Source organism: Solea solea, chromosome 5 (genome assembly GCF_958295425.1).
Source record: "Solea solea chromosome 5, fSolSol10.1, whole genome shotgun sequence".
Taxonomy (NCBI): domain Eukaryota; kingdom Metazoa; phylum Chordata; class Actinopteri; order Pleuronectiformes; family Soleidae; genus Solea; species Solea solea.
Window position 1 is genome coordinate 13,430,385 of NC_081138.1, and position 27,212 is coordinate 13,457,596.

Below are 27,212 nucleotides of genomic sequence, written 5' to 3' on the forward strand. Positions count from 1 at the left end.
CAGTGGCAGGTTCCCCACAGTGTTTGGAACAGTTTACCTTGTGCAGGTGAACTGAGGAGAAGTGGTTATATTTCAATGGAAAAGGGTGGTCACATCACATGTTTAGTTGACGTTTTTCTGTTTATCATTGAAATTAATAATATAGTCATTTTTAAAAAAATAGTCTTTACAATGCAAATTTCACATTTTTATGCCTGTTCACAAATGTAAGTGACTGTTCCAACTTATAGGATTTTCTCACACACACACACACACTCACACATGCATGCACACACCAATGTATGTATTATATATATTATGGTGGCTTAATGAATTCGACACATTTCCATGTCTTTCCATGAACTCTTGGGACTTTTGGATTCATACATGTACATGCATATAATATTGTTGCGCATCCACTGTTATGATATCATTTCACTTTCCCCCTTGGGAGAGTCACATGACCCCAGTTGAGAGGGAGGAAGGAGGAGGTGTGAGTGGGGGTGTCAAAATACTTCAATGAAAACCACATGGAGGGAGGAGAAAGCTGGGACTAACAGAGAGAGGGAGGGAGGCTGAGCTGCAGAGACAAGAAGAAGACAGCAGTTGTAGAAAAGCTCAAAGTCCAGAACCAGACCCACATCCAGGAGTAGGATCAGAACCACATACACAGGAACCAGGACCAGAGGCCTGGACTAGAGTGGAGGAGCAGCCCAGTCCACCATGTCAGAGTCCATCAGAAGGAGGAGTTCCAGCAGACAGCTCCTGCAGAACCTCATCAGGTGAGACTACACTCACTCACTACATCACAGGTTTTTGTATTTGAACCTTTGTAGGAAAAACATGTTTTTGTTTCACTTTTTCACTTTAGAAAGTGAAGTTGGAATGAAAGTGAAATGTGAAACATGTTTCTGGCTTCATGGCATTCAGTTGCAACTACTTTATGAGGGTCCCTGTGTGACCTGAGCACATCAAGGAATGCAGATCAGTTTTGAACCAAATAACACATTACATGCAACATGACAAATTGTGATAATGATAAGTGTTTTTTTATGTGTGTAATAAAAAAAACACCCTTTTTGCAAGCATGTTGCTTCAGCTCTCCATACCTTTGAGGAGAAAAAAAAGGAACGCCAAACACTGTGGGGGGCGATAACATACCCTGCATGTGCACTGTATACAACCCAGTGAGGTAATGGTGACTGTTTTCCATTATCACAACGATTAATTTGTAATGATCTGTCAACCATGTAACTAAAAATAATTGATTAATAAAAATATGCTGCAGACAGCAGCTCTAACCATACTGGCTGCAAAGGGTAATAATGCGTATGATACAGTGTGACATCAATCTCTGGACTTTTTGTTGACATCATAAAAATCATAAAGAAAGAATATAGAGAATATGAGATCATGAGATAAGCTTTCGTTCTAAAATCGAATAGGATGCAAAGATGTGTAAGTAAATCAGAAATGAAATCAAAAGGAAAATCTTTCATATATAAAATTCTCTGATTCCTTTATAACACTACAATTATGCCTATTCATTTGCCAGACTGTGGTGCCACACTAATCTGTCAGTTTCCAAATGATACAAAGATTCTTATTGTCTTATTGTTTGGAACCTGTCTCTTAAATCTCTATTATGTACTATGACGTGTGATGCTGACCTCTTAGTCCGGTCACCCTTGAAAAGAGATTTCGATCTCAATGGGTTCTACCAGGTTAAAAAAGGCTAAATAATATAAAATAAAAATAAATTGAATATATGAATTTCAACTCTGCCCATTTAGTGTTTCATAACACATTGAGAAAACAGTGAAATACCACTTCCAAACTTACTTTTTCCCACGGTGGTACTCAGTGTGGTATATTCCACCCTTTCCTTTAACATCCTCAACTCTTACTCTCTTATTTTATATTGGAAATACAGTATAAATCACAGGGTTTATGATAAAGTGTCACTTTTATCAGTTTCAGTTCACCACCTGATATTAGACAGTTGTTCTCTTACCAATCATCGGCCTAGTTTGCTCTGGTTTATCAGCTCTAACAGGCAAATGAGTCTCAACTTCTATTTTTGTTTTTCACATTTTCATCTTTCCTGCTTAACTACTGCTGCTTATTGTCAGTGAGGTTGACATTTCCTGCATTGGAACTTTGCTGTGTGACGTCACAGAAAAATGAGACAGAGCTCTGCTTTCAATGGCCTCTTTTATAGCTGCAGCCTCCTTAATGGCCATGACATCATCTGGCCAAGTCCTCATGGCCCACTATGGACACACACACACACACACACACACACACACACACACACACACACTCACAAAGAAAATATCATTCTCCAGACCTCCATTGCCTCATTGTGCAAATGACGGAAAAAGTGATGTGTATCAGAGACATTGCCTCTATAATTTGCTCGAATTCACATTATTGCTGCACAGCATTTCACTTACTGCTGTGGAGCAATAATATGAATTTGAGCAAAAATCCAGTTCAAATTTAAATTCAAATTTAGATAGACCAGGGCAGAAAAGTCAGTGTGAACTTTTTCTGCATCAAACCAGTGCCGCCATCTTTTTTATTCAAGAACGTCCCACATGTATAGCGGTTAGCGCTCTTGCCTTTGCAGCAAGAAGTTCTTCCTGTGTGCATGGGTTTCCTCCAGGTTCTCCGGCTTCCTCCCACAGTCCAAAAACATGCAATATGGAGATTATGCAAATTAGACACTCTGGATTGGCTGTAGGTGTGAGAAGGAATGGTTGAGTGGTTGTTTGTCTCTATGTGGCAATCTGTCCAGGGTTTACGGACAGATTTTCAGTTAGGTGTGGATTTTACTACAATCTGTTTTTTATCATTTTTTTGTCTGTGCTTGTAGCTGTGAGTGTTGTATTTCCGGTGTATTATGTACCTTACTTTTTTACTCTTTTTACTGTGAAGCACTTTTATAGCACAATTCTAATTAACTTGCATACCAAACCTTCCAAACATCTATCCTCTCTCTATTTCATGGAAGAGCTCCTTTATATGCTGTATCATTCATTGTCATCTTTTATAACTACAAAAACATTTTTTATATATATGTCTGTTGACAATATTTATGGAGTAATAATAAAAGAAGAAGAAAAAAAATTAGACTAGAAAAATAATTCAGATCTCTATCCTGAAATGTATGTAGATCTTTGAAGTATATAAGTATATACATATATATCACACAACATGATAGAGAATATAATTTGTGCTGACATCTGCTGTTAACTGTGATCCCTCCCTCTGTCTCCTGTGTAAAACATGAATATGGAGACACTCCAGTCACTGGAGGAATGACGATTGTAACTCAGAAACAGCTTAACTGAGTAGTTTATGAACATCCAGGAGGAACATTGACTCATTTCATTGTGATTTCATTACAGCCGGTGACACAGTTTATGAATAAAGTGTTTTTATGTCTTTTTAACCCCGGGCGAAATGCTAATTCATATCCACATCTCAAATATGAACAACTAATTCTGTTATATGAATAAATAACTAAAGGAATATTGGTAGTTGTCAGGACTATGGAAGAAAACAACAGCCCTAAATCATGGGATGGATTAAAGTGTTTCTGGTCTTGGACAGTTGATTGAAATCAGATCATACTAAGACACACAAGAAAATAAAAGCACATAACTTAGTGTGCTCTTTCCCCTTGTTGCATTTCTGATAGCAATGACAAGGCCCAGACATTCAAACCTGTTGAGCCAGACTGAAAGAGGTCACACATCAAATTGATTCATAGCAAATTACAAAGACTGATTCCGGCCAACTTGGATCCCACTGTGTCTCTTGTGACTATGATCTTATGAAGGTCAGTTTCCCACATAAAAATGACCGAGCATGTTTGACTCACAACATTCATGGCCAGTTTCCTCTAGAAGCCTTGGTTCAAATGTTTGATCAAGATGGTTATATGGAGATATGGTCTTTTATGTATTCTTTTAATGAAAACCAGCTAGCTTAAAGCTTTGGCCTGTTTCTGTCACATGGTGCTCCTGCGATGATGTCATCATCTCTAAATGCAATAGATCAGGCTGGGGAACTGAACAGAACAGATTGAGACCTATAAACAAAGATATAACTATTCAACTAAAAGGGATTTGCTTTTATTACCAAATGCAGATAATATTGTATTTCCGAAGACTTTAAGTATAGATTTTAGTCTTCTTTTTTTCAAATAAAAAATAAAATAAAAAATAAATTTTTTGTTATTGAATTTTAGTTGGAGAAACACAAATGTCATACTCAAAGCACTTAAATATCATTTTATAAATAAACCTTTATTCTGATTTAACATTCTATTTACAGATATCTCAATAGGCACAAACATAGGTGATTATTGAGTATCATCCATAGATTGTTAAAAAAGAAAAAAAATAACTGTTTTGGCATCACAGCTCTGTTGTCCTGAGCTCCTTCCATCTGAAGAGCTCGGACAGATTCATATGTTTCTGTGTGACAAATGTCCCAGGGAAAACTGGTCATCTCTGAGAATCTCTGCTGATAACTTTCTCTTTTAGAATCTTTCCCTTTTTTAAAAAAAGATTTTTAGGAAACTGAAGTAGTGATCTTTCCAAAGGAGGGATCTCTATGCAGAGTAGTTGTGGTAGAGCAGCCAATAAGAGTGCCATCTCACTTTCTCTCACTGAATGAAGTTTCCTTGACAGGACAGAATTTAAAAAGGTTGCAGTTGATTCACATAACGCTGAAGATTGTTGCTGTAACTTAGAGCCACATATGGAGACAAACAACCATCCACTCTCATACTCACACCTACTGTCAATTTAGAGTGTTCAATTCTCCTGATCCCCAAACCTGCATGTCTTTGGACTGTGGGAGGAAACCAGAGAACCCAGAGAAAACCCACACACACACAGAGAGAACATGCTCAAAGGAGCTTTAACTGTGATATATGTGTGCCTGTAGTTGTGCTTTCTCTTTTCTTTTTCAGAAATGTCAGAGTTCCCAGAACTTACTAATTGACACAAACAATACCACCATGCCTAGTTAAAAATCCTTTTAAATGACATAACTCTTTGGAAAAGTTGTTTGTTCAGCAACTGTCCCACAGCCAATGAAATGGCTGCCTGAATATTTCCATATTAAATTTTTCCTCACTAATCCAGTTTCCTGACCAGATTTGCAGGATTATTCTATGTCCTTCTCTGCCCCCCATTTGTCATGGTCAAACAACGCTTACTGCTGTATTATTTAGTTTCCATCTTTATGGTAAGTGGATCCAATTTGTCTTATATGTGTGTCAACAGGGACACCGGTGTTGTGCATGATCTTGTCCAACATCTAGAGAAACTGAAATGATCCAGACCTTATCACATCATCATCAGTGCTCCATCTGGTGAAAAATTTAAAACCAGAAGAGGAAGCATTTTGAGCATGTGTTTTTAGGATGGGTGTAATGTTCAGGACAGGAGCCAACATACTTCATTGTGTATGTGAAGCATCTGGGCGAGAAAAAAAATCTCTATGATTATGAAGCTTATTTTCTGTTACAGTAGAACATTCCACCAGAGAACAGCATGTGTGAAGAAGATGGTTTTCATAATGTATTTAACAATGCACACTGCATGCAAAGCTGAGTGTGTGAGTTTTCTAACTTAAAGATACAAAAGGGGAAAAACAGCAACAGAACAACTGTTGGATCAGCTACCTGATACCTGATACCTGCTGATATACAGAGGCACTACTATTAATATTATTATAATATTAATCATAATAATAATTGATAGCACTTTTCTTACAGTGATTAACAATTAACACCAAGCAAGTTAAATACAAACAGGTTAAACAACTAGTTAAATAAAAGGAGATGGGCACACTAGAATATTTATTGATATTTATTAAGTTTATGCTGCAAAGACGTGGGCAGTGTGTGTTTGACAGTGTGTTGTTGTTCTTGCCGACTGCAGTTTGACGGCCCAGCGGAGCCAGGAGGACGCTGAAGAGGTGGAGCGAGAACGAAGGAGGAGAGCCAGGGAGAAGGAGAGAGAGGAGGGGAGCCCGTCCTGCGCGGTGGCAACTCATCACGACAACCTCACACACAGTGTGGCGTGAGTGTGATTATCTACAAGCTGGTTGTGATGTGTCCATAGATTCATTGTAGCCTCTGTCTGCAACTGCATAGGTCAAAACATTACAGATAAGTTCATAATCCTTTACTGTCAGCCACATTCAACTGTCCATCCCAAATGGACAATATGTAAAAGTACAGATTCAGTGGTAAAACACATGAATATAACTTCTTAGATTAAATTATTGCGATAACAGTTCATGGGTGTGCCCTCAACAAGTCATTTAAATTTTATGCAGGAGGTCAGCTTGACCTTGAGATTTAACCACACTTGAGATTCCCTGGAGGTGTTCCTGAAATGTTGTGTTCAATTTTCAAGTGGTCTGTGACGTCTTAATGTGATTTAATCAGTTAATCTTTGATTCCATCTGAATATTAATATACCAAATCTGACAATTTTCTTTATTGACTGCAAGCCAGCAGGTTTCCCATCTGGATAAATGAAAGTGAATTGAAGTAAATTAAGTGAAATTCCCTTAAGATATTGTGTTCATAAGACTTGGATGAACGGACAACGAGAAAACATAATGCTTTCATCCGTGAGATGTCTGAAGAGAATATTGCAATGAGTGCTTTTTCCAAACTTAGAGGAACAACATCATGGAATGTACGTTACCGTCTGATGTAAAGGACTCATTCTAAGAAATTATAAATAAAGTAAAATAACATCAATTAATGAGCACCTACTTTAAAACTGCAGTGCATAACTTCTAGCGATTTTAGTTGCTGTTGTTCATGTTTTTATTCTAAACAATGTAACATTATTTGTATGCTACATTTTGCATCTGGAAAAGGGCTCTGTCAGGCAATACTATCAGACCTCACTGGTAGTATTCGCTCACCATGAGGGAGTGTCTTATGTGTTTTATGTTAACTTTTCATGGGTGCAGCCGTTTCACTTTACCAGTGCTATGTTGCTGTTGCCTCTGTCTGTCTGAGATGAAACAAATCACTTCCTGTGTTAGGTGCGGTAATGTCGCAGTGCGTCATGAGGTCTAAACACTGCTACAACGAGAAAAAACTTAAATGTGGATCTGATAGACTTAATCAGCATTGTGTGAACTAATTTGACAACGGTTTGAATGTAAAAGACATTGTAACATACATTATGAACTACTGTTTTAAATATTGTGTCCATTTTTTGTTGATGGATTCTACACATTGAGTTCTACACATTGAGCCTTACGTCATCATATAATGAATGAAATATGCTTCAGTTATTAAGTCAGGCACATTCACATGTCTGTTTATACATCAAGTCACTAATGACTTAAGAGTGGTTTAAAAAGCACTTACCTTGTTAAGATTATGGTTTCTTTTAATTTGGGGCTGATGCATGTGAGGCCTTTGTGTTGAATTAGTTTGCATTAGGATGACATATTATATGAGAGCAGCATATCAGCTGCAGCACTGCTGGTACATGGAAAAACACTTACTATTGTCCAGTGAAGCTGCAGGTGAATGAGCTGAGAAAGCTGCTGATTCATCAGTTCGTGGTTGTTTGGTCCAAGAGACATGATTTCAGAAGAGGATGTCTCAAGGGGGAACACTGCCATCGTCTGAGACTGCTGAGCTGACTCATTCACTGTACCCTGAAGGGAAACTTGCATCACTCATCAAACACTGCCCTGCTCACTGGTTCAGTCAATCACTGGTTTCATTAACTACAGATTTATGTAAATTACTAATTAAAAGATAGTGGTAAAACCTCAAACACACATCATTACAAATTATTTGAGAGCCTTCCTCTCTTCAGCTACAGGCAATAGTTGATGTTAATAGTTGATACCATTATGGAGTCCAGGATGTATTCTATGTAACAGAAGTGATTTTTGTGGCAGGCTTAAAGATTCATGCTGGATCAAGAAATCCATGTTTCTCATCTTCTTCTCTCCTACCCCATGTTTCAAAAGTTATTTGTGATTGTTTATAATCTATATATTAATATTAAGTATAAATGAGCATCTAGTATTTATGTGTAAACACAAAGACAAAACATAAAAAACCCCAAAACATTCAGAATTTCTTTGGAGAAACATCAGCCCTGTTGTTCAGATGAGATTCGCTCTGCTGATCTGAGTTTACCTGGAAGAGGAGGCAGCAGTGTGCAACTCTGTTTGATGTTTCTATGGTTACCTTTGTTGTGCAGGTCTGGTCTGCCACCTGCCACCTCACTATAAACACTCTGTCCTGTTTGAGACCATTGGGTGACAGTGACCACTATTAGTTACTTGGTTTTGCTAATATAACTAATATAATATTTCCCCTTTACTACTGACTGATATTTAAGACGTCAAACCCATTTTTCTTTTGGCTTATTTTAACCATAAAAAGACCAGAAAATGTCCTGTAAGTGCTTTTGCCCAATTTTTACAGAATAACTTTCACCATCTGTTAGTAATTTACAATTTTACTGCATGTTAAAATAGTGTATTAACAATTTAAAATGACGAAAAACAAAAAGTTTTATTTATAAAAAAAACACTGTATTGTACATGAACACCAGATTTTGTGTATTTTTTGTTTCAATTAACATTTGTTTTTCTCTCAATGTCCAAAAACTGGAAACTACTTAAGTGTTTTTCCAACTCTCTCTTCTCTGGTGACAAAGACGCTGATTCTCTGGCTTCCTGCAACAGTGCGACTGTTGCTGTTGGAATTTTTACGGCATAGCACAAACCGTTGCGTAATAAATTACGGTAATGCAAAGTGCACTCGCGCAAACGTGTCGTCAGTGATACGCTCGGTGTTAAAGGGTTAAAGGAGGTATATGTAAGGTTGTTACATCGTAAACATTTGCACTTAACGCTGCCTTTGCTTTGTAAATATCTTGGTTCTACTGAACTTAGCATGCTGACAACTATGTAACGGTCAGAAGAAGCATGGCTAAAACATATTGTCTCATGAGCACAACATGAGCTATGTTTACATGTGCAAATTGTCCTTCAATCCAATTGAAATCATTCTTATTACAAATGGCAACGTCGTGTTTCAATAAACATAAAAAAATAAGTAATCAGAATCACATTTTGATGTGTGCAGAGTTGTCCAGAAATATAAGAAGGAGCTTCACTTCTACCTCTATTGTGAACAGACTGGTTCTCAGATAATGTCTTCTCTGCTCGTCTCATTCTATGCACCATTGACATTATTTCCCTCTTTCCTCCGTCCCACCTCTGACTTTATTTGTTTATTTGTCGAGGGTTTAAAAAAGAACCACAACCACAGACCTACATCATGTTTTTTAAACAATACATAGAATTTGCTATGTATATAGTGATTTTAAAGGGTGCTCAGAAACAATACATCTATTAAAAGGTCATAAAATTGAACACACGCAAGAAAATAGATACACTGCCCTTCGTAATGAAGCAACAGGCCCAGTAGTTCATACTGCTCCTGTGTTTGATTATCCGTGAGAAGGCAGATTTACATCAATCCAAGCACTTTTAATTTACTACCCTACAATCAGGGGCTCTTTTAAAGTCTCTCATAAGAAAACTATGTCATTCCAGACTAGTTTCTTTGCTCCAACCAACTTTCTAGTTGTGTTTGGACAAGTATTTTTTATTCTAATCTGACTTTTATTCTGATTATTTGTGTCCCTGTAAACGATATCTGAAACTCTTGGCACTCAACAACTAATGTCTTGCTGGAAACTAACATATAGAAGCTTTAAATATTAGATATGAATGTTTTTTAAGCTATTAATGGTAAAACCACACGTACGTACCTACATATGGTCTTCATTTCCTCTGTTCTGTGTCTCACGCATAGCACAACAAAGTCGTTAGAAGTTTTTATGCATCTTCTGTGATCCAGATATTCAGCTAGAATAAGATTTATCCTGACTCAGTTTTGACACCAGTTCAAGCCAGAAAGGGTATTTAATCAGTCCTCTCCACTTGTACTTCAGTTCGGACTGTGATCTAAAGCCCAGCTACAGCTTGGTTCTGGAGGAGGACGAGGGCTTTGGTGACTGGAGTCACAGGTTGGAGAACCGTAATGAACAGGAGGTGATGAAACAGCCGCCCCTAGCGCCGCAGTTGATACCAGGGTCAAAGGAGGAGAAACAGCAGGAGGACGCAGAAGAGGCACAGGAGCCAGAGAGAAGCAATGGATCACATGAAGCTTCAACAATGGCTGTGGAGAAGGTACAAGACCTAACAGCAATCAATGCTGCAGCTTTTGAAAGATTTTACAAATGTGCATCCAGTTAAAACTTTCCTAACCTGCAACACACTCATGCATTAGGTGATGCCTGTTGTTTCCTGCATATCTATTTACCAATTTATACTGAAACTATATGAAGCTTCAAACTGTCGTCACTGCCTCTATGAAGATGTAGCAGCTCATCTGAAAACAAGACTTTCCACAGTCTAATCTTTGAGCCCAGCACAAATCACTTAGCTTGCCTATGTCTGTCATCATCATGATCACTGTGGAGACACATTAACCTCCGTTGCTTTTGGTTTATTTTAGATGTCAGAGAGCAAAAAGGAAATAAAGACGTCATTTAGCTCGTCAGTTTTTCTGCCACAGGACATCAGACTGCAACAGACCTCAGGCCATAAAGCAGACAGAGCGTCATACCTGGCGGCAGGAACAATGAGGTCACTATGTTTTATCTCTTTTTTTTAAGTTTTGTCTTGGTCCAGTGTACGCTGCATGTATTTACCCTTTGATCGAACTAGACACTGAACAGTAATATTTGGTCTTGATTAACCACTTTACTGATTTTCTCCACAGTGGATGGGCCTGCAGGGTTGATGGGGAGGAGGAACAGGGGGAGCAAGAAGAGCGGGAGGAAGAAGCAGTGCAGCCCACCTTGGAGACAGAATGGTCTGCAGAAACCTCACACTACCACAGTGTTGATGACCCTGCAGAGGAACAACAGATCTTTACACATGAGCAGAGGGAAGAGCTCCACCACATGGGACAGCAAAGACGCAGGGAGGGGGAGGAGGAGGGGGGAGAAGAGGGAGAACACAACAAACCAGACAAGGTTGGTTTATTATTATTACTGTGCTTCTTCTTACCCTTACCTGTGTTCTTTATTTTTGTGTTTCATTCCTCGTCTCACTCTACACCACAGGTGATGCTTGAAACTAACATCTAAATTGTCCTGAAAGTTGCTGTAGGCATCCATGGTCATCGAAGGATGGAATATCATTTTATGAATTATGATGAAGACACCCTAATTATTCATAGGTCAAAATATGCCCATGATCGTCGCTTGATTTTTTTGTCCATGATGTAGTAATGTGACATCCAATGGCCCATTTTCCATGGACTATGTCTTAGGTCTTAATAGTCAGAGGATAATTTGAAATGTATTTTTCTAGATTACATTCTCTCTGGCCCCATAATCACAATAATTTTATTAATGTCAGAAAGAACCTTAAATCTCCATTAAATGCAATGTGTACATTCATTTTCCCCAGAGGAGAGACTTTTTTTTTTTAATACTCCCTGTCCGTGTGTTTAGTGTATATTCTCAGATAATTTCTCATTATCCATGAAGCCAAATGTCATAAAATGTGTTAAGACTGTCAAGCTGATTAACACTTTTCATGCACACACTTTTCATGAGGTATGACCTCAACTGACATTTTAAATCCTTTTTATCACTCGTGCAAAGACAAGTTTTTGTGAAAGTATAAACTAACTTGAAATAGTCTACTTGTCAGGTTTAAAACTTACTTCTTTTTTTTAACTGACTTGGGATCTTCTACTTGGCTGCTACCATTGTCTCTCTTACATTCTGTTTCTGCCACACTGCCATAAGCACATCAGTGGAATTATGTGGAACCACAGGCAGGATGCACATTAAAAAAAAAAAACCAACAGAGTTCAAAGTAAAAACATTGCTTTATGATGCTACGACTATGGTTGAAAAAACCTATCAACTATAAATAATAGTGGAGTTTTAAAAAAAAGGACTGATTGTCTTGATATACAATACCTTAATTATGCAGCACTGTGCTGACATAACCCAAAGCATGTTTCTGTTGTGGAAAATGTTATTAAACACACACATGCTTGATTAGAAAACCCACAGTTGAAGGAAACTAGCTCCAAATGTGAATGTAATAAAGGGAGCGAATGCTGCTTTGGCTCACACAGAATATGTTGTCACACATTTATAGCAGCAGCAGTTTGCCAGTTATTAGATTTTCACCAATTAGGTAACACATAGACTGTTTTTTTGTTTTGTTTTTTCAGATTTTATATTAGGTAATTTCTACTGTGGAGTATTTTGGATTCAAAACAGTCTTTCTAGTGTTTAAATTAACTGGAGAAAATAAATGACAAAATGACACACACACACAATGAAAATTTGGGCTAATGCTGGATGACAGTTAGTTGTTGTTGGTGTTCGAACCCTTTCGTGACGTGTTGTTGGCCTGTGTGTCGGTGTGTTTCTAGGGCTCAGTGGAGAGAACAGAAAGGAAGAGTGAGGAGGTGGATGGAAGTTCTGCCATTTCTCTTTGCAGCAGTGACGGCGAGGAGGCGTTAAACTGCTATGGGCCCATGAGCCCAACATTCAAGGTAAAGTATAAAACCAAAAGTGGTCTATATGATTAATAACTTCTTTTTAAAAGAATGATGATGATGTCTCTTTCTAAAAAGTAGAATTGTATTTCACTAATCCATATCATTTGGTAAATAGTAACCAATGGTGACTCTAGCAGCAATGACTGGCAGCTTCTATGTCAGTGTATTGACAGATACTGATGACAGTCAGTGGTTTGTTTTTTTATTTTTACCAAAGAATAGCTTCTATTAATGTATAGGTTTACTGAAAACAAAAAAAAAACATCTAAATGTAATACAAGGAAACTGAATTATTTATTTAGCAACAAAACAAGAGAGGCAATGTACGTAGTTGCAAATGACTAGTCACAGGGACATTTGCATAGACGCAGGTTTACACACCTATTCTTCAACACAGCTGATATAGATGTTTTTATTTATGTTTTTTATATATATATATATATATATATATATATCTTTTGTCTACACTCTGTTGTACACTTATGTACAATGTGTGGCTGTGCCAATGAATGTAACCACTAATGTAGTTCAATTATTTTTGCTGTTCAGGTAGTGGAGTAACAGACCAGTCAGTAAGGCATGTGAAATCTACAAGGTGCACAATTTAGGTTTTAGAGAAGCCATGCTTTGAATCAAGAATAGTGTCACTGTAGAATGTGAAGGCGTAAATCTGTGTTTTCCATTAACGTGTGATGACATATTATCGACATGCTGTCTTCTTCTGTGCTGTCATTTACATGTTCCCTGCTTTTCCACCAGAAACTCCTCATACAGTTTTACCCAGTAAGTGCCAACAGTTTGCTGGACTGATTTTTCACCTATTGTAATGTTATGTAATGTTGTACTTATTACAGTTATTTAGATCTGCTGTGTCCTGCACTCCTCAGTCACTCATCTCACTCTTTACAGGATGAAATCAACACCAGAGTCTCACCAGATGGTAAATGCATGGTGAGTGTGACTACAGTTTGATTTCACAGCTGGACACACAGTATACCAGGGCTACCTGACCTCTGGGTCTGAGCCTCGCTTTGAAGTTACTGTTGGACACAAAAAGAAGAGAAAAAATAAAGTCAAAGTAAAAGTCAAAACAACAACGACAGCAAAGAGAATCAAAACAACTGCAAAGAGACTTGACCATGAACTATATCCCCAGAAGATTTAATCAAAGTCTATAATTGACTTTTTGAATTAGTCTGCTTCAAAACATATGACAAACAAAACATACACAAACTTGGCCAAAAACAGCGTCTCCTCCTTGGTGGAGATGACAACTGCAGAGAGTCTACAAACTACAGAGACTCAAAACATCCACAGCTCTTTCTAATTTAGCTCATTTCCAGATTTTAGTGAGTCATTCAAAACCCTCAAAAGATGTATTTGTATTGGCTTCAACTCACAGCTTTCTGTCAGTTTCTCAAACGCCGGCTGCTTCAACAATACACTATATCGTATAGGTTCTTTCTAGTTACTCGTGAGTAACGAGGATCATTTCTGTCTTGATTCTTCCTTCAGATCATAGAGAGAGCCGAGTCTCTGAAGAGAAGGTGAGTGAGTGTGTGTGTGTTTAAAAGCATGTCTGAGCAGTGTAATAATACAACACGTCAATTAACCTCACTGACATGCAGAAATGTGTTGTTCTTCTGTGTGAGACGGATTCAAGCATCAACTTTGTGTCTAGCTCCAGTGCTGTTCTAAGAAAAAAAAAGAAAAACAAGAATGATTTCACCATAACAGACCCAGAGCTTAAAGGTAGGGTTGGAGATCCTGGAAAAACGCTTTGAGCAGGCTACATTTTTGAATTCAAAAGTCCAAGCCCCTTTCTTCAGACTTCCCTCCGAAACTCCGCCTCCAGAGCACACGCTTGTTCACAAAGAGCGATGGTTTCACACAGATTCACGAGCGCAGCATTGGTAACTTTCAGAACTTTTTTTTTTGTGATAAAAAAAATGTTTGGGGTACAGTAAAATACAGTAAAAAAATGCTCCAGAAAATGATCTCCCATCCTATCTTTAAATACAGCATACCTTGTTATGTTCAAACTATCCCCATTTTAGCTCAAGAGCAGCACAGAATATGTTGAAACACCTGCATGCTTTCAGTATGAGTGGTTTAAACATTGATCCATTTCTTCTGAAGCGCCAACATAAAGAAGACGCTGCCAACTGTTACTGTTTCCAAGATTGACAAGAAACTGGAGCAGTACACACACGCTATCGAGGTAAAAACCACATGGAGTTACCCTCTGCTATGATGGGGGATTATTTTTACCCAGATCAGTAAGCAGTATTTATTGAAACAGTTCTTCCATAAACTGGTACTAGTTTGTGTGTGGTCTCTGGCTCTTCCTTAAACCATGATCATAATCTGATTTCCAATAGACACACTGTTAGTGTGAGTGCTCAGTATTTACTGCTGAACTTCTGCAAGTAAAATCCTCACACTTTGTTCCTCACACTGCCATGGCGTTCAGTGGAAAGTTGCTGAGTCATGTGTTATTTTTCACAGCTCTCCTCAAAGGAAGGCAGGATGGGTGGTCAGGCACTGACAGACGTGATAAGTCCTCCGGAACCTGTTGCCTCTAAGAAGAACCTGTTTGAGGCCGGAGAGGCCTGGAACCAAACCTCCATCTCAGTCGCAGCATCCAAGGTTAAAAGCACATTTGTGATGTCCTCCTTAAAAGTTTAAGTTCACCACACACACACACACACACCAGGATCAGATATCAGAATGTGATTCTTCTGATACTGTGGACACATAGGGAGATTAGTCTGAAAATGACACGCTTTACCCTGCTGTGATGTCACAAGTCTGCAGTAAATATATCTGATAGTCATTGCTGAGGCACAATCTATTATTTTTTAATAATAATGGCAACATGCCCGCCTCAGCAGGACACAGATAAGTTTAAAAGTTTAAAAAGTGGGAGTGGCTGATCTCATCAACCAGTGGCTGCGAGGAGGTGAAGATGGGAGCAGGTGCAGCTCACCCTCCAAAACGGTTCTTCATAATCATAATTTACTTTCTTGCTTTAGCTGCTTTAATTGGTATTTCTATTCAATTGAATATATTATATATTTTTCTTTCTTCTTCGCTTTGTTTTCAACACGTCTGCTAATCTCAGTCTTTTTATTTATTTTCTCTCTTTGTATTTTGAAATTTTGATACTTTTCAGCCCACAACATTTTTCTGTCCCCCTCTGTCTCTCAACCACACCCAACCACCTCATGTGGTGGTCATCCTAGTTCACTTCTGACTAACAGTCAGCACACGTCTGCCTCCTTGAGGAAACAGCAGCTAATTGCAGCAAATGCACCTGGTGAACAGCAGTGATGACAGTGTTTCTGTTTTATTTGCAGGAAATCAAATCAGGTGGAGTTTTGAACAAGAAAAATCTATGGGAGAGTCTTGGTGACATATTATCTCCTGGGAGGGATGGAAAGGTATGAATTTGCACCAAAAATGTGTGGATTAGTTGTGGTAACCCTCTATTTTTCCATTTATTTGTCTACTTTTCTAGTTCTAGTCGATAGCAAGCGAGCAAAACAGAGTCATAATGATGAAAATATTTTTTGATGATGCTGTTGTTGTTGTTTGATGATGACGTTTCCTTATTCACTGTCACTTCGTCAACAACAAAGACCTATAGCACAAAGCTATGTGGGGAAAATATCAAATATTGGCTTAAACATAGTAAGCATGTTTCAGACCATTCACACGGATGCTGTTTATGAAACTGTAAAATAAATAAAGAGCCATATTTCACCTTACATGTTGGTGAAACCTGGATGAAATTGTTTTCTGTTTAAATGAAATATAGGAGAGCTCCCCTGGTAAAGGTTACAAGTTCATGGTGACTGGTCACGGCAAGTATGAGAAGGTCGACAGCAGCAGTATTAAAGACGCGAGCTGTCAGTCTGGTAAGGACCTAATTAATTACTTTTTTTTGCATGTCCTAACTACTATATATATTTATATGTATATGTATATATATACTGTATGTCGATATGTGCTTACTGATGCTGGTTAATTTGTAAATGTAAGGTTGGTAAGAATTACCAAGTTATGTTGTTTTCCAAACCATTACTTACCACGAACACACCGACATTTCAGTTAATTATTTAGAAAATAAAACTGTATATTTGAAATATATACATATGTATATATGTATGTATATATGTATATATATGTACATATATACACATTAATGTACAGTACATATACAGTATATATATATGTATATATATATATATATATATATATATATATATAAACAAGAGAAATCAAACACAAAACTTTCACATTTAGCTTTATGCATTGTTTTAATCACACAGTAAATAAAACACATTATAGTTTTACCATCAATGTAATAAATGGGGCCATAGCATATAGGGGTGGACTTCCCCTCACTTAAAGAAATTCCACACCATGATGGTAATCTTGTGGAAAATAGCACATTTTGATATCCATTATAGAGACAAAATAGCAGCAGCAAATTACTTTAAATCCATTAAATACCATGTACCACATACAGTATAATATCAACCTTCTTTCCTCCAACCTTCTTTTCCTCAGATGTCCCTCAATTTCCTTTAGGTCTGTCCTGATCATCATTCACTGATCTTCACTTGTAAATCCCATTTCAATAATAGCATCCATGGCCTGGATGAGCCATCACAAAGCAGGAAAACCTTTTGGAAGAAAACAGCCTCACACACAGCCTACATACCTCTAACTGAAAATATTTTAAACCTTTACCCTTTAGTCAAGAGACTTTCTTAACCTAGTTGGCAGAATCGCTCTGAGATCATGACATAGTGGACAGTTTTCACATGATGCCCATGAGATGGTGAATGTCTGTGGCAATTTAATGGCAATCCACTGAACAACATGGTGCCACCACACGAAAAGTCAAAGGACCTCAAAAGTTTGCAACATTCAGCCTCCAACAGCAATCAATATGTAAAATTCCTTGTGAAGATATTATTTCAGTCTATAGCAAATGTCAGATACTGCATCAGGAGATGTTGTAGGTGCCATACTGATCCCAGCCCAAAACTGTACTAGCCTCCACAATTGTAGCCCTGGCCAAACGTTTGGACAGATCCCAAAATATTTCCATCCATACATGACAAACTAAACTTTTATCCTTCATTCTTCCATTTTCTTTCTTTCAAAACCCACCTGCCCTGTTATTTCAGGAATGTAAAAGCCCTATTTATTACAGAGATTAAAAACTGCCTGCAAGCGATGTACACTAAAGCCCCACTTTGATTAGAAAAAAAATAGAAAAAGATTTTCATATATCACATAATCTACACTTCATGCATTCAACACTACATCTCTGAGGCACGCTAGAAATTAAAAATATAACCAAGTAGTGTTGCGATATTACTTCCTTATTTTTTTAACGACACCACCCACGTATTAGCTGTTGCAATATTTTTGAAAATTGTTAAAGCTTCATTATTTATACACTAACATATACATGATCAATGACCTAAACTAAAATCCATAAGAAATATGCTGTATTCATTTATTTTGACTTGGGATGAATTTTGTTGAAATCAAATTATTTTTGCTTTGAAAAAGGCTCATATTTTAATTAGCTGAGATCACTGAAACTTCCTACCTCACAATTAATTATCCAACATAAAAATAATCCAGGACTCCAAATTGGGCTTTAACATCAATTCAAATTACATGTTGGTTTTGTTTCCTGAACCAAATCCTCTGGCAGTTCTGTTGAAGTCCTTTTTTTCTTCCTCTTGGGATTTGCGTTTTATCAGCCCCTTTTCAAACACAGCCGCTATCTTATTCAGTGGCTTCTCTGCTGCCTCTTTAAGCTTCCTGGCATCAAAACGGGGACTGTAAAGTAAAATAGGCAGGCGATTAACAAAAGTGGGAACTTCTGCCTGATTTTCTTTAGATGCCTTTTTCTCATTTGACTCTTTCTTGTTGATCTGTTGCATTATCCGCTCTTTGGTGGAGAACATCTGAAAGAGGAGAGCATCCCACATTTTCAACGCCCTGGGAGCGTCTTTGTCTGAAACCACTTCTCGATTGGCACATTGATCTACTGATGTCATATCACTACCATCTTGATCCATGTTCTCATTGCTACCTCTCTCATCCACCTGAGATTTGGCCTCTTGCTCTGGAAATATAGGTTCCTCTGGCTCAACAACCATGTGTTTTTTGAGCCGTGTCCATCCACTCAGCTTACCCTTCAGGCCTTTTGGCTTCTGGGCAGCCTTTGGCTCAGTGGATGAAGAGGAGATCTCTGCCGTAACGACCTTCTTGTCAGCAGTTGAAGATACAGGTGATGTCGCTGACTTCGTGCAGGGTTCGGCTGCTGGGGCTTTCATCTGTGCAGTCGTGGCTTTGGTCTTCAGAATGTCCTTGTCTTTGTGTCCAGCTTTTTGCTGAGATGACGGTGATGTTCCTCTGTTTTGGGGTGGAGCTTTGACTGAGACTGAGGCCTGAGGCAGAGAGGCAGGATTGGCAGAGTCAATCACAGCAGCTTTAACTATGGATGGTTTCATGACAGTATCTGTTGCTGGCTTTGCAGGGGAAATGTTCTGTATGAGTAGCCCTGTTGAGGCCTGAACATTACTAGTCTGTGAGCTAATCAGGGCTGTATTGGAGGTAGACTTTGAAGAATCATAGTTTACAACTGATGGTTTTGTTTCTACAATGTAAGATAAAGGTCTTGATCCTAACTGCCTAGTGGAAAGTTCTGCTTTTGGAGTAGGTTTACTAGGTAAAACAGTATCAGCACAGTGGGAGGGGGCATTAGCTTCAAATTTCAATGAAGGGAGTTCTTCTTTACTAGAAATTGATGCTATAATTGACTTTAAGTCTTGTGTTTGGGAATGTTCTTTTACCTCAGGGACTAAAGTGTCTATGGGTTGTTTTATTTCTACTTTTGAGATATTCTCTGTGAAGGACTTTGCAGAGGACTCAACAGTACTTGTAGATGTATTATTTTGAAGAGGTGTAACTGGAGCAGTTTTCTGGTCTTTCATAATGACTGATATGACTTTTGTTTCTGTAGAAGAGACTGGAGAGACTGGAGTTTGAGAGCCCTGTAATATAGTTGGAGTATAGGTCCGTATAGGTTTAGTACGCACTCTTGGCTTAGGTAGAGGGGAAGCTCTTGTTGCAGTCAAAGATTTTGTTTCTTTCGGAGAACTATTATGGGCTTTATTTGTAGTAATATAGTTACATAAAGCAGAGTGTGACCGAGTGTGATTATTTATAATATGGCAGTTCATTTCTACAGAATTATTTGTTTCTGCGACAGATTGCCATAGCTGTTTCATTGCGGTCTCAGCGTTCACTACATTAGCAGAAGTTTGAACATTATCTTCATATAGCATATGACCTGGATTTGTAATGGTTTGCGGTTCTACACTGACATTAGATATGTTAGCTGTAATATGACCAGTAGAATTGGAAGTTGTTGACTTGTTGCTGGATGTAACTGGGTGTTTAATTGGCTGGGGGACAGGGGATTTTCTTTTCAAAGCCATATTATTTGTAATTTGAGGGGAAGATGACTCTGCTGATCTTTGCTCAGCAAGTATGGTGACTCCGGTTTGCTCAACAGAGCCAGGAACACATTTTTCATCAATAGGTTGTTTTGTTGTGGATCGTCTCTCTGATATTAGCTGAGGGCTTTTTGGAGTGACATGTAGCATGGTAGGACAATACTGCACACATACTGTTGGTTTATTGACCTGACCAGTATTAACTATTGGTTTACAGGTCATTGATTGATTTGTTATAATTGGCAGAACAGTTTCATTTTGAGGTTTATTGGTTTTATAAGCAGGAAAGTTATTAGCATTGTAGCCAAAATTAGGTTTCATGGACAGAGTAGTTTCTGCAGCAGGTCCATTATGGACAGCATGTACACCTCCTGGTTGTCCAGATGAGACTATTTCTGTAGAATATTTGTGGATGGTTGGTGATCCTGAGTAAAGTTTGTCAGGTGCTTTTGTTTCACTACTAGCTGTGGTCGGTGTTACATTTCGTTTAAGAAGATTAGAAGCTTGATTTGAACTGAACTTTTCATTCGCTGATTCTGCTGATGAGCTGCTAAATTTGTTAGAATTACTATTAATATAAGTCAGTGGGAGTTTGGCATCTTTATTTGTTTGACTAGACAGATTATCATCTTTAGCAGAGATATTAAGAGCGGTTTCTATGTGTTGTGACATTTCTTCTATAGTTTTGGATTTGTTTGTGTACAAACATGCTCCTTGAACAACTTTATCTTGGCCACTTGATCCCATACTATTCTGTGTCTTCACAATTAAATTCTCTCTAACTTTGTTTGTCCTTTGGAACTGCTTTGCTGGCACATCTGATAAGCCTGTCTCAAAGGGAGTCTGAATGTCGGAAATACTATTGGTCACAGTGACTGGTTTATATACTGGACCATTTACTGCAGATTGGTTTAGTTCGGTGGATCCTTGAGAAGATTTCAAAGAGAGCCCTGCTCGAGAAAAACTGTTGTCATTTTCTACTGTTTGACTTAGACTGTAAATTTGAGTTTCTTCAGTGAGATGTTTGGTGCTTTTCTCGTCCACAGATACTGTGCAGATACTGGACTGTGCAGAGAATACAGAGGCTGTAGCGTGCCTGTGTGACAACCAGGATTCTGTGTTAGTAGCTACTGGTTCTTTAAACTGCTGGGTCCCAGTTGTTGTTTTGTCAAGCATATAGTCAGTATAATTTGCCATGTAAGACAAACTGCTCCCTTTGTTTTTCCTGGGTAGAATCTCCTTGTTGCCTATTTTGTCTTGCTCGGTAACCTCTTCCTTTTGTTTAAATAAGACAGTATCCATTGCCACTTTACTGGGCAATGGTGTTGCTGAAACAAGTTTTGTGCCTTGTTGTATTCCTACGATGGGCGTTTTATTTATGGCACCCCCTGAGAATTCAATCTCTTGAATACCCAAGTTTTTATGGTCAGGGTTGGCAGAGAGTTGAACAATAAATCCACAGGTTGTTGCTGGACTAATGCCATTAGCAGTTTGATAAGATCTGACCAGTGGCTGCTCTATTAGTCCTGACTGGGGTTTTGCATTTGTAATTGTGTTTTCTTTTGTTTTTGTCAGTGTTTTCTCAAGATTCTCCTTGGCATCTTTCTCTTTTGCACTACGCTGTATATCAGCATGTAAGTCTACTTTCAGTAAAGGTGATGAAGAACTCAACAGACTTCTGCTATCATTCAGGCATAGTGTTGTATATTGTGCTTCACTTTGTGCGTGTACCTCACCTGCTTTAGGTAATGGTATTGGAGACTTGGGGTATGAGGCTTTTGGTGTGGATACTTCATTTGTGGATTGTTGAATTATTGTCTGTGCCGAGCCAAGAGGAAACTCAGGTTTTATTGCATCCATGTTAGATGTTTTCAGTGTTTGATTTCCAATGCTGTGAACTTCTGGGAGACTTCCCTCAAACACATCTTTGCTGCATGTGACGATCATGTCAGCTGGATGCTGTGAAGCCTTTGGAGACGACAGAGATTGCAAACTGTGTGCAGAAGAAACATCCAATGAAGAGGGAAGATCCTGATGTCCACTGAGTGGTTTTCTCACATCACACTCAGGGAAGTTTGAACCATGTACAGGTACTTCTGTCTGTACTTTGTTTAATGAGGTTTCATTAACCCTGCTGGCTGCTGGGCTGTGATATGATGCTATATTCCTAATCCCACCATAGGCCGCATACTCAGTTGGAGTAAGGCCATAATATGTTGATCGTGATTTTGGCTTTGAGGTGGCTAAGGTCATTTGAGTTTCCAATAGCGACGTTAAGGATTTGCGTGCCCCAAACACAGGAGGAGAATTAACAGAGGAAATGGGGCTTGGGCTAGTTGCTGTTTGCATTGAAATCATTGCCATAGGTGTGAGATTGTTTGATAGTGTCAGAAATGATGGAACTTTTGGTAAAGATGAAGCCTCACTTTCTGCGACTGTTTTTAGCTTGCTATTGACAGGTTCCATCAGTGTTGGTTTGAGCCCATCTGATTCAGGTGCAGTGATACTCGATGCTAAATTCACTTGGTGGTGCAGTTCAGTATTGGCAACAATTACATTTATTGTGCTCCTTCCGTTTTGTTGAATCTTTATCTCTTCGGAAATGTTGGATTGTTTGATGTTTGATGTTATTTGAAAATCATCATTTCCCTTCAGTTCCTCTGTGGCAACAGGAGGTTTACTTATACTGCTAGTTTGAATGGCTAAATTAAGCTGTGATGTTCCATAATGTGCAGCAGGGACCTGTAAATCTTGGGAGCAGTTGAAAGCAGGACTTGCAGTGAATAAAAGTGGGTTCGGTTTTGATATTTCAAAAATAGGTGTGGACACAGATGGTCTCCAAGAGGGGGTCTTAGGTCTTCCACTGTGGGTCTTTGATACAGGCAGTTTCTGATCAGTTTTCATTACTGACACAGCCACTTTGTCTCTGTATAGGGTAGAAAACGGTGCTCCATGGTTGGTTGGGTTTAAATGTGTAAGGTCCTCCATGGAGAGAGGTTTAGAAATCTCATAAAATGTTGCTTTTGATGTATAAATCCTGCTTTGTGGTGTGTCAGATTTTGACTCTTTCACTGCTTCAACAAGTGATATCTTTGAGGCAGTTATTTCAGGGGGACTTTGGTTTGGAACAAAGTTGCCATTAATGGAAGATCTGGTAATTGAAGATGGCATCTGGCTCTGAGAGCTGTCCTTTGAAATGGTGTTTGTCTCCCTCTGTCTGGGAACAAAAGGTTGTGCCTGGGTGTTTGAACGTGATAGCAGCAATGGAACAGGAGGTAGGTTTGTAACTTGAGAAGGTGCCGTGCCTGGGCCACAGTTGGGGGTGGCTGGGGATAGGGTCAGACTGTGAGTTGATATTTTAGGGCTGGACTGCAACACAGTGACTGGACAGGCTATTGTGGTGGACCCATGGGAATTTAATGTCATGTTCAAATGTAATGGAAGAATTGGTGCAGGGACCTGCTCAGGTGATGATGGGGGTGGTGAAGACGAAGGTGGCATCATGAAAGGAGACGCATCATCGAATAAAAACGAGGAGCACTCATATAGAGGAGCCACCTGCTCTTCAGAAATCACACTTGTGTGTGACTTGGGGGGGAAACTATCAGTTTGGCCAAGGGGGGTGCTCTGAGGCTGGGAAAATGCAGATGCAGAGTGATTATCAAGCGAGTTGAAGGGAAAATTGGACAGGGAGGAGTCTGCAATGTAGACAGAATCTGGTGTCTTTGGTGGGCTGGACTGGTCACTGTGCTCAAGGTCTGTGCTCGCTTCATTGACAGGCGACAAGCAGGTGCGAAAAGGGACGGGAGTCTGAGAGAGACTGCCTTTTTTCTTGGCTCTCTTCTTCTTAATTTTTTGAAGTTTTGCATTGTCTTTGCCTGGTTTTGGCAGTAAGGGTGGAGGGTACTGCTCCAGCCCATTACTGTAGCTGACATCCATCAGCTTTTCAGACTCCTGTAAAAAGATGAGACATTTCAGTTAAATTTTTCATACAGTCTGACAAAACATACATGTACACCTGCAAATACAAAACAATCAAACACATCTTCAAAATAGTCTGTTATCATATGTATTCTTGAAAAAGGGACAATCACATCTAATGTTATGTGTTTTCACAGAAAAAATAAAATCAGGGCCAAGATACAATAAAGATACAACATAAACTTTCATGAAAATGATACTCGTCATATTGCAAAAGAAGCTGATGTTAAAACTGTTTTGATAGCTTTTATTTGCTTTTATGGTTTACAACTAAATGATTACGATTTCAGAGTTGGGATTTAATGACATGCTGTTTACATTATGTTTGTAAATCACCAGGCAGTTAGGAATGTTAAATAAATTACATAAATCACACAGTAATGATGCGAAATTCAGTGTGATCTTTTAAATCTCTTCTCACAAAGCTCACTTTTATCAAACGGCATTTTTTTTATTTCTGGTGTTTAGTTTTTGTTGTTAGATATTCTGTTTTCATGTTTTGGCATTTTTTTTAACTCTGGTATTGCTATATAAATGAAATCATTATTATTAGCATTACTGTGTGTGTGTGACCAGTATGAATGTAAATGTTACATTTTCTTCTCTTTTTTTCCTTTACAGCTACAGAGTTCTATGAGGATTTGTAAAACGCATTCTGGATTATCCAAGAGAAATATCCTTGGTACTGCACAAGTGTTAGCCACTATCACGTCAACATTCTTTTATTGTAAGCTCTAGGTTAGAAATCCTCTGAAATTGTAATGAAATGACAAAATTTATTTGACCCTGTTATCATTTAATAAAAGTAAGTGTCTTCTCTGTTTATAATGGACCGGTCCTTGTCCTTGTTCTTTAATCCTGTGAATAATATCTCAAACTACTACTATTACATAGTAGACTACCTTTGATTACAATAAAATAAAATCAGTCAAAGTAATTCCTGGTGTTTGTCTGCTCAGTATTTAGCTTTTGGAAAGTTTTAGTCCCATTGTCATCTACTGTGATCCCTGTGTAGTTTTCTCAGCTGTGGGCCAACTGTACTGATTTAACCCGGACTAGTCTGCAGCTGGCTTTAGAGAATGACGACAGGTTTTTTCAAAACTCTTAATTGTGTTCTGAAGAAGCTGCATGGCTACAAGAAGTGTCACTCTTAGAAATAGAAAGGCATGTAAAGCTGTTGCTTATGGCAAGGCTACTTAGAAACTACTTATGGAAATAGTCTCTCAAGGAGGCTGTCATATTTAAAACTGACCTGGCATTAAATAAAAGTAAACTCAAAGGCAGATTAATGCGTAGTGTGCACATGAGTGATGAGAGTCTTGTAAGCAGTTGGCGTATAAGAGCTTAAAAATGTGTCTACACTGGTGGGTCTGTGATGTTACAGGTATGTAAAATACAGTTCAAAGGTCAGAAGCATAAGTAACTGATAATTAATGTAACATACTGTACACCCTGTGCTTCCAGTTATATTAGGACGAGGTGTCAGAGCTGCAGAGAGAATTCAATTTGTTTCCTCTACTGTTATCAAAACCTGCACTGTGTTTGTATATTATTATTCATACATAATATGTCATGATATTTAGCTGCTTAGTTGTGTTGTATTGTTTTCTAGAATTGATTGAGTACTGTATTCAGACAGAAAAAGTATTTTTGGGTGACACTAAGGGCAAAAGGGCCTCTGTCTAATTTTAGATGGAGGGAAATATGAGCAAACATATTGACACGAGCACCTGCTGCCTGCTGTCCTACACTCATTCAGTACAAACAGCCTGACTGTGAGTTTGAGCTTTGTGTTTCAGAGCAATAACTATCTAAAATGTTATGTTTATGGCACTTTACTTTGAAATGAAGCAGAATAATAAACGCTAATGGGTTGTTTTCTGCAAGATTTGCCATTTCTGGCTTGAACCTTTAATGTGTAGAAGACCCAGCCAGACTTGAAATGCAAATATACAGAGATGTTTGTCGGTTTTGTGTTGAGAACACAAATCCCTGCTCTCAAAGTGACTCTTGCAGTGACAGTGACAAGAAGGCCAGATGACACATTAGATGTCCCCCTTTTAAGGCCCTGGGGTTGGATGTCTGGAGGCTTCCACTGGAGAAGCTCAAATGAGGAAAGTATAAGATAAGATGTGTGATTAAACTGTGCCATGACCTCAATCTAGCTACCTTTAGGTTCTCAATTCAACAACACCATGGACAAGCTCTTCATTAACCAGCAGGATGCTACAGTATGAATCCGATCAACACCTACCTAAAGTCGAGACAGAGGCTTGGGTTTTGCTTGTCAGGCTGAAAATTGTCAGTGTAAGAAAGAAAGAATACAGACAATTCATATATTTAAAGTTGATTTAAAAAAGGAATGTAAGGTATGATCAGTGTGCTCTTGTGCAGTTTCTGTCATTTGCTGACTCATGCTAACATCTTCGTGGCACAGCATTGTGCAGAGACATACAACATGGTGATTACTGTATTGCAAGCTCTTCCTGTAATAGATATCATGTCTGATATGCATCATGCATTTAAGATATCAGATCGTGCACGTGCCACTATCCAATCCTAAGCATCGTTTGCAGGTTAGCACCTGACTGATGTGTCAAGAACACGCTGCAGTATCACCAGCTTGGTCAATCAACAGACACTGAGTTTGACTGGTTTACCTTCGGCGAGCGGCTGTTGGGACAAACTGCTCTCTGCTTGTTAATCCCAGCTCAGAGTGCGACAGGGCCGTCTCATCCTGAAGTGAACTAGAGCCTTAGGGAGTGAGCCACAGTGCCTGTGACCACTCCAAAAATAAATCTGTTGCCTTCAGTGAGTATTGCAGGGGCAGATGGGGGTTTCCAGGCCACCTGAGATGGCTGAGGTGCAGCCCCTACAGGCGGCCTGAAGCCACCTCCACCTGAGGGAGAGTGGTCACCCTTGTAGAGCCACATGAGAGCATCCAGTATGTAGGCAGGACGTGAGCCGTTCACCTCATGTAACTACTCTGCCTTTACTACCTCAGCAATACTCTACTT

The 27,212-nt window shown here is 38.7% G+C and overlaps 2 protein-coding genes across 2 annotated transcripts; one reads left to right on the plus strand and one right to left on the minus strand.

Moving 5' to 3' along the window:
• Positions 1–539: 539 nt before the first annotated feature.
• Positions 540–25,025, plus strand: LOC131459459 (lymphocyte-specific protein 1-like). Its single transcript, XM_058629325.1, has 14 exons — positions 540–761; positions 5,943–6,083; positions 10,020–10,257; positions 10,586–10,716; positions 10,853–11,108; positions 12,533–12,655; positions 13,421–13,444; positions 13,571–13,612; positions 14,177–14,208; positions 14,801–14,882; positions 15,170–15,310; positions 16,021–16,104; positions 16,482–16,581; positions 24,817–25,025. Exons 1-14 carry the CDS (start codon positions 703–705, stop codon positions 24,840–24,842), a joined length of 1,479 nt encoding a protein of 492 aa, XP_058485308.1. The 5' UTR covers positions 540–702; the 3' UTR covers positions 24,843–25,025.
• LOC131459453 (mucin-2-like) lies at positions 18,868–27,039 on the minus strand. Its single transcript, XM_058629314.1, has 3 exons — positions 26,856–27,039; positions 21,951–24,168; positions 18,868–19,143 (listed from the first exon to the last, which is right to left on the minus strand). Exons 2-3 carry the CDS (start codon positions 24,151–24,153, stop codon positions 18,965–18,967), a joined length of 2,382 nt encoding a protein of 793 aa, XP_058485297.1. The 5' UTR covers positions 24,154–24,168; positions 26,856–27,039; the 3' UTR covers positions 18,868–18,964.
• Between the last annotated feature and the right edge of the window lie 173 nt (positions 27,040–27,212).